At 39.7% G+C, this 12,740-nt stretch overlaps 1 protein-coding gene across 1 annotated transcript; it reads left to right on the forward strand.

The window, feature by feature from the left end:
- The first annotated feature begins 935 nt into the window (after positions 1-935).
- LOC145468459 (transmembrane prolyl 4-hydroxylase-like) lies at positions 936-11,952 on the forward strand. Its single transcript, XM_081452197.1, has 10 exons — positions 936-3,047; positions 4,976-5,057; positions 6,199-6,386; positions 6,768-6,829; positions 7,262-7,296; positions 8,296-8,464; positions 10,009-10,066; positions 10,178-10,296; positions 10,769-10,859; positions 11,573-11,952. The coding sequence occupies exons 1-10, from the start codon at positions 2,799-2,801 to the stop codon at positions 11,909-11,911; spliced, it is 1,392 nt and encodes a 463-aa protein (XP_081308323.1). The 5' UTR covers positions 936-2,798; the 3' UTR covers positions 11,912-11,952.
- The last annotated feature ends 788 nt before the right edge of the window (positions 11,953-12,740 follow it).

The following is a 12,740-nucleotide window of genomic DNA, read 5'->3' on the forward strand; positions in this document are numbered from 1 at the left end:
TTTCAAGGATTTCAAACATATTTAGTACATACACATAAGTCCTTTTCACGTCTGAACTTTAAATTCACAGGTTCTTTTCCTATTGAATAAGAATTAACAAAATGGTCGCACCCTTTTCAAATTCTATTTCAAAAACAGGATACAATGTTTGATATTAACGCTTTGTAAGAGTGGCATGCAAAATAATGGACAAAAGAAGCGTTAATATTATCTCAGTTCGACAATCTTGTTCTGTTGAGCTGTGATAATGCATTGTCTTAATTCAAACAGCCATTAGGCACGAAATATATAGGACACGATTCTCTTTTCTACGTTAGCAAAGTTTAAGAATTTGAAATACTCTGAATAAAACCAACAAACCCTCAGAGCATTCGTCTCGTACATTCAAAAACAGAAAACTGATAGCGAGTTTTGATTTTGACCGAAGAAAATTCTACACTTCGTAAAAGAACAAAAAAACACTCGATAAACAGACTTAAACTTGATTTAAGTGAATAAAAAGCAACGGAAGGCAACAGATGTATTCACATCAAAATTGAGGGATCTTTGTTTTCCTTTTCAGAAAAGAACTCCATGAACTAATAATAGGGACCTTAAGCAAAGACGATGCGACGCCAGAGCGGAAGTCCAGTAAAAAATAGTTTTATATTCTACCTTCGAATTTCGCAGCTGTATAGATTTGTTCGGTGCACCTATCTGTCTCAGAACTTACTCAGTCTAAATGTGTAATGCTAGCGTTGCATTCCAAATTAAAATGCAAAAAATTAACTGCCGCCGTTTGCAGAGGACGACTAAGAAATGTACAAAGTTTTATAACGCACGTGCGCATGCACAGCCATTCTTCTGCTCATGAAGCCTTTTGTTTGATGACGTTCTCGTTGCCGTTGCTGTCGTGGTTTGCTTAAGGTCATTCCACTGAAATAGAACCTGCACTGAGATTTTTGTGAAACTTTGCATATTGATTTTTTATATTATAGGAACTTAATTTTGAAATAAAAATGAGGGGTCCCCGTGTTCGTTTAGGAGCAACAGCACCTTGTTTATACCCACATAAATCCTTATAATAGCACCACGATTGTAGGCACGATTGCTTGCTAAATTCACGTTTCCGACGATTGCTCTTTGTTCTACACTGAGAATTGGTCCATATTTATTTTACACAGAGAAATTTATTACTCAATTCAAAACAAGAGAAAAAAAATGACAGGTCACCATACTCGTTTGCGAGAAAATGACGATCTACCTCTATGGCGAGGTCCAGCTGTAAAGAAAAAGCCGCCATTTTTTAATGCGCGCGCTTATCACGCGTGAAATTATGCGCAGTAGGGATGCGCAATGCAATACTGGGGAATGACCTTAAGGTCCCTAACAACGTGAAATGACTAAGTTCTGCGTATTTTGGAGAACACGAACGGCGGCGAATAATATTTGGCATTTTCATTTGGAATTGAACGCTGGCGTTACATATTTAGCTTGAGCAAGTTCTGAGACCAATAGGCGCACTGAACAGATCTAGACAGTTGCGAAATTTGAAGGTAAAATATAAATTCCCTTTTTACTTGGCGTTGTGCTCGGGGTCGCCGTCGTCATTGCTTAAGCATCCTAAATGTTCCTGTACACTGGGCATTCTAATTTGCTATCTATCCTTCTATTTCGAACAAACAGGCAGTCTCTTCCATCCATTTTCGCCCATTTCCACTCATTTCCACTATTGTGTTTGTACTTTACTGGACCTTTAGCGAAATAGCCTCAGGGATATTTCTAGGCCCAGAAACGCCACGAAAAAAAGGGCCTGGAAAAGAAGAACTACGCCGTCGCTGTGGCAACTACATCCTTTGGAAGAAACGCCGTAAATAACTACGTGACAAAACGCCGCTGTCTTCCTTCCCTTTGTTGACTTTTGTTTTTGAGTAGACAAAACATGTTGGTCTTTCATGAAGTATTTCCCTACGGCCCGGCATTAAAAGCCGGCTGTTTCCACGGTCGGAAGACTGGGAACCAAACACCCGGGCAGCTGTTCTTTTTTCTCTTTTTGTTCCTACAGCTGATAGTGAAAAGAAGGGGAAAAAATCCTCATTAAAATTGGTAAATGGCACGAAAATTCGCTAATTTCAAAATTAGTTTTCTAATTTCTTTTCGCTATCCTCGTAAATTTAAACATAGCATTGAAAATCGCGGCTAAAAGAATCGCAATCGGAGGAAAAAAAAACACCACTACAAAACATTATCTCGACAATTTTTCTCAATGCAATTTTTAATACTTCTAAGCTATCACAAATTACCATATACGTCAATTAGTTTGTCCTAGGACTGAACATATCCGCACTCTTCACACAAGCAACCTTTCAACCTAATCAGACAAACGAAGATTTAATGAGCTCATAAGCGAAATTTTTATGCCTCGCCATAACTTGACAGCTAGATTGCATTAGAAGTGGCAACATAATAACATGGCACTTGAAAATTTGTCCCAAGACAAGCTTATACTTTAGAAATCTATTGTTACAAATTTTCCTGCTTCAAAACAGCAGTTTTTTTTGTTAACAAAAGCTTAAAGCTTTGGCCTTGAACGTCTCGATTCCGGTTTTTCACACTGCCACACAGATCCGTCAAATATAGTTTTGAACTGATCGACACAATACGATATTTTTGACAATGGAGCCGAGTTCAATTGCTGATTCGGCTAGTCAAACAATGCCAGTATCTCAGAGACGAGTAAAATTGCCCAAATACAATACGAGCAAGTCTTTTATTTGTTCAGATTTGGCAGATATTGGGATTAGCTGTAGGCGGAAACCATGAATATTCGTTCCGCTCTTAATGAGTTGCCCTTCGTTCGAGTAGACCTTAACTTCGTCAACATGAAGCGATCAAAAAGCACACATGGAATTCAAGTTTTGAGATTTTTGGTAGTATTTCTTCTGTTGATAACATTGCTATCAGCGGATGAACAAGTCAGCTATCCTGAAGCATGCTCACCACAAAATAATGACTGTTATTTTGAACGCTATGGAAACTTGAAGCTCCCGCGGATAGAACCAATACAGGCAAGTAAAATCCGATAATTTCTTTTTTTATTTTTTCTACAACCTTTGATTCAAACCTTTTACCACCAGTAGCGAGCCTTTAATTGTTATCAAGCAATTGTAAATACAACATTTGTTTTTATGCGTCCTTACAAAGTAAAAGTGAATCTAGATGTACAACTTCTTAAACAACAACTAAGCGATTCACATTTTAAAAGCGAATTTACATTTAATGACACGAATAATTGGGATATAAAGATTTCCCGCAGTGAACAAAAAGCCCTGATTCAAAATAACACAGCAGCCCTGCCCTTCAAGTTTATAAACGGTACAGTTTGAATAATACGTACTGTGCCCAAAGCCTTGTTTGTCACGGTTTTCGCGAGGATTTAGATTTGGCCCGGCGCAAAACAGTAAAATTAAAACCCATTCGGAACGGTTAATGGTTCGCAGTCAGGCATAAAAAAAAAAATATGAGCCCGCCTTTTCCTGTTCAGTGACTTAGTAGCGTTTAGTTTATTCTACTAACCTGAATTTTTTAGTTGGCTGTCGACGAAATCGCCGTTACTCGATCGAAGCGCAGCATATTTACTGGCACATGGACCAGCTGAAAAAATATCATTCCAGATACGGGAATACTTCTTCAAGCTCTTTTTAGCGCACAGTCTTGTCTTCTTATGGGAAAATAATATCGAGGCTGAAATTCTGCGAAAATTAAAGAATATTTTAAGAATACACCTGAGGTTGAGATTTTGAAAAGGATACAATATTTTGTGTTAAAAATTTGTAGGTTCAATACAGTTATATATTTTTAGCTAAACCGTATATAATTTTTGCTTTCTATAAACGGCAAAACTAGCCACCCCCCTCCCCGACAAAAAAGAAACAACAGCACCAGCAGTTTGTTCGATGCTAATTATATTTCTGCGAGAAGGTATTTATATCATATTAGGCTTTATCACCTGCAGTCTGGCTGCAAAATTACTTCAACGCTATCAAAATCAAAAAACGGGTTCGAAATTTCACACGCTATATAATCTAAGAACATTATTTTTAATTACAATCGACAGGAAAGTAGGGATATTTATCCTGGGCCGGAAAGACAAAATTGTTATATATAAAAAAGTAGTGTATTATAAAATGGCCTTAACTTTGTTGTCGACCAATACTAACTGAATGACAAGTGCTTAAGACGAAGGCACTCAAAACCAACGTGTACGACAATATACTTCACAAAACGCGTTCAATATGATAATTGTGATATAACGCGATCAAGAGAAGATCATACCCTTACTTTGACCTTCTCATGACGCGATTTAATGACTTGCTAAGTTTGCGTAGAGGTTTTCTCTTTTCGCGAGAAAAAGGAATAAGGAAAGATCCACGCGCGGCAGAGGAAGGTGGAAGGAAAAATCTGCGCAACAAGTCAAAACAAAAATGTTAAAATAAAAATAGCATTTTACTATAGTAAAAATAGTGAAAATATTACTTACTCTATCTCCCTAAGAAAAGAGTCAGGAACAGTGAGGGAGTAGGGGCCGACCAATCTTTTTTACAGGAAATTTCGTATAGGTTTGCGTCTGACCAAATAGTCCATCAGGTCTGCCCTCATCTCTGGTTTCTGTAGCATGAAGGGACTAGGAGTATTTCTACTCCCCCTGGATGAGATGCTAGTCCATCGCAGGGTTACCCCCAGCATGTAAGTCGCAGTTTCGCATTTATACACCTGGGTGGAGAGAGGCACTGTGAGTTTTAAGTGTCTTGCCCAAGAACACAACACAGTGACCCCGGTCAGGGCTTAACCCGACTGCTCGATGGGGAGTCGAGCGTGCTAACCACAAGGACACAACGTTTAATCTATACATGAAAATCATCAGTTACGCTTCTCCGTATGGAGAGTGGGGCCAGGTACACATGTACATCTGTCATTATTTGTTTATCGTTCATAGGTGGGACACATTAGAACGTTGAATTTAACAGGGGAAGCTGAACATAAGATGGTTACAGTAGCTATAAATCCTCCTATATTCGGTAGGTAAAATAGAACTTGTTTATTACACGTAACACGAGAATTTTATTCCATAAAGCTCATTTGTAGAAAACTATACGCTTTATTTTCACATGTGAAAAAAGCCTATACAGTCAATCAGAATGGCGTACAGCTGTCTCACATGTGGAAGAATAACCAATCAACGATAGCGTAAGGGCCTTTGCGAGCCAATCACAATCGTGTATCGTTTGCATTCTAATACATAGCTGCATCAAAATCCAATACAGTGTATTGCCAACAGATCTTTTTTATCAATTTTTGCCAACTGTCCAAATTTAAAACAAATTGGATGGTTTTTGCTCGAACTTTTAGTTTAGCTTTGAACAAACTGTCCAATTTGAGAAAAATCTGGATACTTTCCAACAACCAATCAAATGTCAAGATAATTAAAAGAACCGAGTATTGGCCAATCAGGTTGCAGCTATTATTACTGCCATCAAACGTCAGCAAGCAACTGTAGCTCGCTAAGGTTTATTATGTTTTGATAATGGCGGAATTTCCCGACTTTTCTCTCCACCTTTTTGATGTCTCAAACTTTCAAATGGAGTCTTCAGCTAGGTTTCCAGAGATAGATGCTACTGATTTACTCGAGATGTGGGAGAATAATCAGAACAAGAACACTCAAAGAAACACAAAACCAGATGTCACAGACTCTTAAAGGACGATTAAAGTGTTTGATCTCTGGCAATGAAAGAGATCTTGTCCGGGCTTATGATCTCTATGCTTCTAAAAGACCAGATGACTTGAAGACTCCGGATAGCCCGTTTTATTTAGCAATCAACCACACTACAAAAGTCTTAAATAAAAAACCTTGGTTCAAGTCAGTCAGTGAAATCACATGATTATCGTGGCGCCATCGTTTTCGAAAAGCTCTTTTTTCAAAATGCTTTCCGTCCACACTAAAACGCAAAGCATGCGTTTTCAAATTCCTCCGGTTTGAAGAGAGTTTGCGTGACGGATTAGTGTGGACAGTAGGCCTAACTAACCGTAGCGGAAAAGCTGCGTTTTCAAATTCCTCCGACGTACTGTGTAGGCTGCCTTACTCTAGCTCAAATGCTACGCTCACGGTGAAAGATTCAGTTATCTATCAACAGATAAAACTGATAAGTTTTTTTCCAATAGAAATACCCAATTTTCTTTCGGAAGAGGAGTGTGACCACATTATAAATTTAGCAAAGAAGGAAGGCCTGCAGATGTCACAGACTCTTAAAGGAGGATTAAAGCATGACACTTGGGCACTAGGAAAAAATACAAAGAAGCACTTTGACCTGTGGGACCGGAACAAAGATGGACAAATCGACATGGACGAGGTACACTGGGGACCATTTTACAGTTCTGTGAAATATAACCTAGCCTCTGCATGGAATCGAGGTTTGGGTTGACCTTGTGATGATAGAGATTGGAAACTAGTTAGTATGATAACGAAATAATTTACATTTGAAAAGTAACAATGTTTATAGTATAACAAAGTCAACTCTAGCCTCTGTTCTGTTTAACGGCTTGACCACCACGCACGGAACTGTTCAATGGGTATTGTCGTTATCCAACTGTTGGGCTCTGTCTTGAAAGTTCTCAAGTGAAATAAAGGTTATTACGGAAAATGATATTCAAGTTTAATTGCTATGGGTCTGGTGCAAACATTACAAACGTACTTATTCAAAGGCGCCCTTCTCTTTTTTCTTTTCCAAAAGATGGTTCACGGGCTAGAAAATAATTTGGACTTCTCTCCGGACAACACGACCCTGCTGCAAATGTAAGTAAAGTGACAAGGGCTTTGCTAAGCTTTTATATGCATCCATTTAAAAATTGAAAAGAACAGAGTTTGTTTGTTAGGTGCTCGCCACCGTCAGTTCGTCAAGCTTAAAGTATTTCCTGTTTTAAAACAATTTTTACAGGGGACTGCATAACTTTGAGAGAAATGATTAATTTAGTGGTTGTTGATACTTTTATCTCGAAACTTTTTGGTGTTTTTTTTCCTCTTTAAGGTGGTCTGTCTTGCATGGGGATTAATGTCTCTTTTGTTGAGCATCTTTATGGCAGCTTTGTTTCTTACTATTTATTTTTTCTTATTGTATTGTATTTTATCGACTTATGTATTGCTTTGAGCCATTAAATTGTAATAAATTAATTAATTAATAAGCGAGTAAATGATTGTCAACTTTTAATTCTTTTCGTTCGTTGGCAGGTATTCAGCTCTAGAACTAGACAAAGATAAAGACGGTGAGAATTTTCAAATCTCAATTTTCTGCCAGGCTTGGTTTTTACAAATTTAATCAATCATAAAGCAAGCAATAGCTCGTAACTGTCTCCTGGATACAGTTTCTCTTTGATCGTTTAATTTGGTCGCGTACACCACTATCTCAATGAATTGTTGACATCTGAAAAGCCAGCACGTTCAAGTCTCTCTGCAGCAATTTAGCATTAATTTTTCTTACCTCAGTTTAATCGTAAATTACTATGGAAAAACTCAGGGAAAAGAAAAAGACTAAGAGACATAATTCAGTTTTGACCGGCGTTAATTTCCTCAAAATCTTGAAGTTGTTGTAACGTCATGAAATAACAGCTATGTTTATATATTCACCAGCTGCCAGATAAAAAAACACAACTTACCCTACTTGCTTGATTCCCAATTGTTATGATGCAGGAACGTTTCCCCCAAAGCTCATGCTCTCATTGGCTACTTCGAGATCACCTGGCATTTACTAAAAAAAGCTGTCTCCTTCCAAAATTCTCTGAGCGGTCAACATTGCAAAATCTCTGGCGTTAGAGGGTCACAGCAAATATTGTCGACGATTGTCGTTGCATTCAAATTCTTTTTACGCACTCGTTGTGCCACATAGAACGGTTTTCACTTGGTTGTCGAAATGTAATTGATTTTGCACGTACTACACTACACGATTGCGTTAAAAAACCTCGCGCCACGTTGTCATCCAATCAGAAGTAAAACCAAAACCAATCGTGACTCGCCCTCACATGTTTTCCCGCGCTTTACGTCAGCTCTATGTATTTACCTTGTGATTGGTTCGTTAGATTTCCCCTGGTACTACCTCGGGGAGATATTGAGATTCTGTCAAAATATACATACTGGTTTCCCAGGGACTAGTTATTATGCTGTGATTGGTGCTTGGCGTGTGTAATTATCGACCTGACTGTGTGGGAAAAATATTGGGGTTGTCCAGGCAACACTTACTGACACTTAACTTTTTTTTTCAATTTTAGAGAAAATAAGCTTCGAAGAATTCAAACAAAGGGACACTCAGAAAATGGCTAAGTTTATTGCTGGGGTGAAGGAAACACAACCTCAAACAAAGAGTCGACACAGCCATCAAGCGTGGATTCAGAATTACTCCGGGCAATCAGACAAAGTCATGGCTTCGTTGCAAGAAAAGTAAGGGAGCATTCTTTTCCCAGAGGCCTCGCTCCTTTTGGCCTATAGCAAGGATCGCGACCTCTAGCCGGACCGGAGTTTCCGAGTTTGCGCAGAGTAATTGTATTGTCCACACTACTCTGGAGATATTTCAAAACGGCGTCTTTATTCTGTAAACGCATCAAATGTTTTCCGTCCACACTTGAAAACGCAGCAATCACTGGTCATCTTGGATTTGTGTTTGAGAAAAACTCGGTCAGGGAAATCACGTGATTATCGTGACGTCATCGTTTTCCGAAAGCTCCGTTTTCAAAATGTTTTCGGTCCACACGAAAACGCAAAGCCGGCGTTTTCAAATTCCTGCGGTTTGAAGAGCGTTTTCGCAAAGCTCCGTTTTCGTGACGGATTAGTGTGAACTGTAGGCCCAACAGTACAAATAAAGCTGCGTTTTCGAATTTTTCCGGCGTCAGAGTGTGGACGGTGCCTGAATTGTAATCATAACAAGTCTTTCCATTTATTTCCCTCCTTTAGTTATTTGCCTGCTATATACTGCGCGAAAATGGGAGCCTTGACAAGTGACAAGTTCTGGCAGATACCAAGTCTCGCACTGACCCGCGTTGACTATATCATTCGTAGCATAACTGACTATGAGGCTTTTCAATTGAGTGTCGTTAAACCAACACCAAAGTAATTACTCCATCCAATCACAAAGGACACAGCCTATCCGATGAACCAATCAGCAACTGACGCGAAGCGTTTGAAAACATGCGCAAACGAGTTACGTTTGGTTTTGGTTTTACCTCTGATTGGATGAAAAAGTGGCTTAAGCTTTTCAGGCCAATCGTGTACACTATATAGTGTAGGCTCTTCGCGTGGCAAGAGGCTTTTCGCGTGGCAAGAATGAAGGAGAGGAAAGGGGAAGAATGAGCTTTTTCCTTTCATAATTTCCTTCTCCACTAAGAGCCTAACTATAATGAAAACCGCTCCGCTAGGTAAACGCGCAATCTGAGTGACTACACCGGGGGGGGGGGGGGGGAGGGAGGGAGGGCATCGGGGGTGACTAACGGCCCATAGAGGGCAGTGGGAGCTGGTCAGTCTTGTGAAATAGCTTTAACTTCGAATTCGAGTTTTAGAAAATTTTCCAAATAGAAATACATTTTGTTTGATAGATCGGTCAGTGGGTTAGGCTGAAATGAATAGATCGCTTACTCTCGGTTTCCAAGGCCCGCGTAATTTGAGAGACAATTCTCGATTAAGGGAACTCCGTCACGGTTTGCGTATCTTGAAAAGTTCAGCCTAAGCTTTTCAAGTTCGTCTTTTGTAATCCGTGTTAATCTTCTCCATCTTTAATCATCCTTGTTCCTTCATGGTTTATTATTATCTCTTTGGTGTTTTTCTCTGAGTATCTAGGTTTCTATGAGTATTTTCAGTTTTCCTTTCGTTTAAAGTCTAAAATAACTCAAAATGCCCTGGTTGAGCTCTTTTAACACTCTCGGCGTAAATACTCACAAATGTACTTCCAGTCGCATTCATATTTACGATTATTTATTTCTTACTTTCTGTAGAGTACAGCGACTTACAAATCTTCCTTTGGAACTTATTACATCTAGCGAGTACTTACAAGTAAGTGGTTTTTTCTTTAAATGATCAGATATTTTCTTGGGTTGTGAAATTTTCTGTGATGTCAAAAAATTTATCTGAACAATCACGACACTTGTTTCTGGTTGTTAACAGGTCGTATCGTACGGCCCTATGGGTCACTATAACTGTCATTTGGATTCAGACTTTATCAGACCGGACAAGCCATGCTGCCACTACGTGGGAAGCGAGTTGAGCCACTGTAGAGTGTGCAGGTAAATACGGCTGTTACTTGATGGGAAAATTTGTTGACGCTGGAAGCAAACGACGAAGCAGAAATTATGAAAGGCAACACAGAGAGCATGTTCCAGGAGTGGGCAGCTATGCCGTGTGAAATGAAACCACCATGGGTTAACGAAAAACTCGCGCCACTTTTTCGTCCAATCAGAAGTGAGACCAAAATCAATCGTTACTCGCTTCCCGCGCTTCGCCTCAGCTACATGTATTTGCTTCAAGTTTTGATTGGTTCACTGAATAGTCTATGCCCTTTGTGATTGACCAGAATAATTACTTTCGTTTTGGTCTTACGACACTCAAATTGAAAACCGTTCCAAGACATTTTCCCCTTGTTCGTGTTTCTTTTTTATCCCTTCATCTGGTTGAACCCCTTGACAACATTGCAATAATGTAAGGAGAAATTTGCTGTCGATTTTCTAAGAGTTGTACGGTTAATTTGGTTTGTGGCAGGTACGCGACAGTGTTGTATTTCTTGGACAATGTAGAAGAGGGAGGAGAGACTGCCTTTCCCATTGCAGACAACAGCACATTCGATAACGAGGTGAGCCATTGATGTCAAAGTTTTCAAAACAGTGTTAACTGTCGACAAACTTGCGTGAAACATATATCCACTTACAGCTCTAGTCGAACAAAAGTGTAACGAACGAACAAGAGCCGCACGAACGAGCGAACGAACGAACGAACGAATATTGGTTGAACGAACAACAAAGGCCAAACGAACGAACGAACGAACGAACGAACGAACAAGCGACAGATCGAACGCCGGAACGGCGAACGACCGATTCAACGAAAGCACAGCCAGCAAATTAATGAAAGTTTACGCATTTGATACTTGGGTAAAACATATACATTGATTAATCTCTTCCTACCACCTAGTCGAACGAAAGTGGAAGGAACGAACAAGAGTCGAACGAACGAACGAACGAACGAACGAACGAACGAACGAGCGAACGAGCGAACGAGCGAACGAGCGAACGAGCGAACGAGCGAACGAGCGAACGAGCGAACGAGCGAACGAGCGAACGAACGAACGAACGAACGAACGAACGAAAGAAGAAAAGTGGAACAAACAAAAGCCGAACGAAAGAACGAACTTAATTAGTTGAACGACCAAACAACGGCCAAACAATCGAACGATCAAACGACCGAGCGGCAGACCAACCGAACGGCGAACGACCGATTTAAAGAATGCATAGCCCTCAAATTAATAAAATTTTACCCATTTAATTATTGCTTGCCTTGTTCACATTTCAGGAGTGGATCCGCGATGCTGAAAACGTGTGCAACTTAGCCAAGAATTGCTACAAAGCAAACGTAGTGGTTAAACCAGAGAGAGGGAAAGCCGTGCTTTGGTACAACCACCTCGTGGACAATACAACTGGATGGTTAGGAGAACTTGATCAGTACACATTCCACGGAGGGTGTGATGTGAAACGAGGAACCAAATGGATCGCAAATAGCTGGATAAGCGTTGGAGAAGACCGAGAAAGAGACCTTCTTAACTGGATTGAGCTTAGTGAATATGAAGAAGAGAAAGATAACGATACTTCTACTAGTGATTCAAACATAGATTCTCCCCACCAAGAACTGTGATCACATAGCTATTTGCAATACTTATGTCTCATTGTACCTTTCTGGTACGCTTCGGCAGCATATCAGGTGAGTTTAGTCGAGCCATGGTTCGTATTTTGGGAAAAACGCTGTCGAGCCAAAATATCCATCGCGAGACCGAACGAGCCTGATTTGCCGTCGAAGCGTGCCAAAAAGGTACGATTAGGTATTTACCGTGCTCAAATTCAGCCAAGTAATCATGACATCATAGCCAAATCAGGTCAGTGACTTGATATCGCAGTATATCGGGACAGTGTAGACACAGCTTCTGATTGGCTACTTGCGAATGTGGTTACGACAAAACTGAAAACGACATTAATGCATGAAAGTTGTCACAACAACTGCCCTCGGATGACAATCTTTTTCAAGGGTACCTGTGTGATGTACCCCACAAATAAAATGCACTGGTTTGGAAGTTTTAAGTTGTCAAATCCTTAGAAATAGAACGCACTTTTTTTTTTCGTAAGGCTTGCAAAAACTGTGGAATAATGATGTCAGTCGCTATTCTTTTGAAAAAAAGGAGGGCTCTTTCAGAGGAAAACCACTCTTCATTTGTCTCCGATCGTTTGGTTTATTCCCGTAGTACGATATAATTAACACTGTTGACAGAACAAACTAGTATGTTTAGATTTTGCTCACATGAATAAAATAAAATTATAATGATGATTTAAAACTTAAACTGGTACAGTTTTTTCTTGAACGAAATAGTTTCGCATTTCCTCAAGTGTTTACTGTAAGGCTTGACTCGTAGCACGAACTAACTAGAGTACATGTAATTAACCCTTGTTTTTGGATGGGAGGGTGTAGGAGG

The sequence above is a fragment of the Orbicella franksi genome, chromosome 14, assembly GCF_964199315.1.
Source record: "Orbicella franksi chromosome 14, jaOrbFran1.1, whole genome shotgun sequence".
Classification (NCBI taxonomy): Eukaryota; Metazoa; Cnidaria; class Anthozoa; order Scleractinia; family Merulinidae; genus Orbicella; species Orbicella franksi.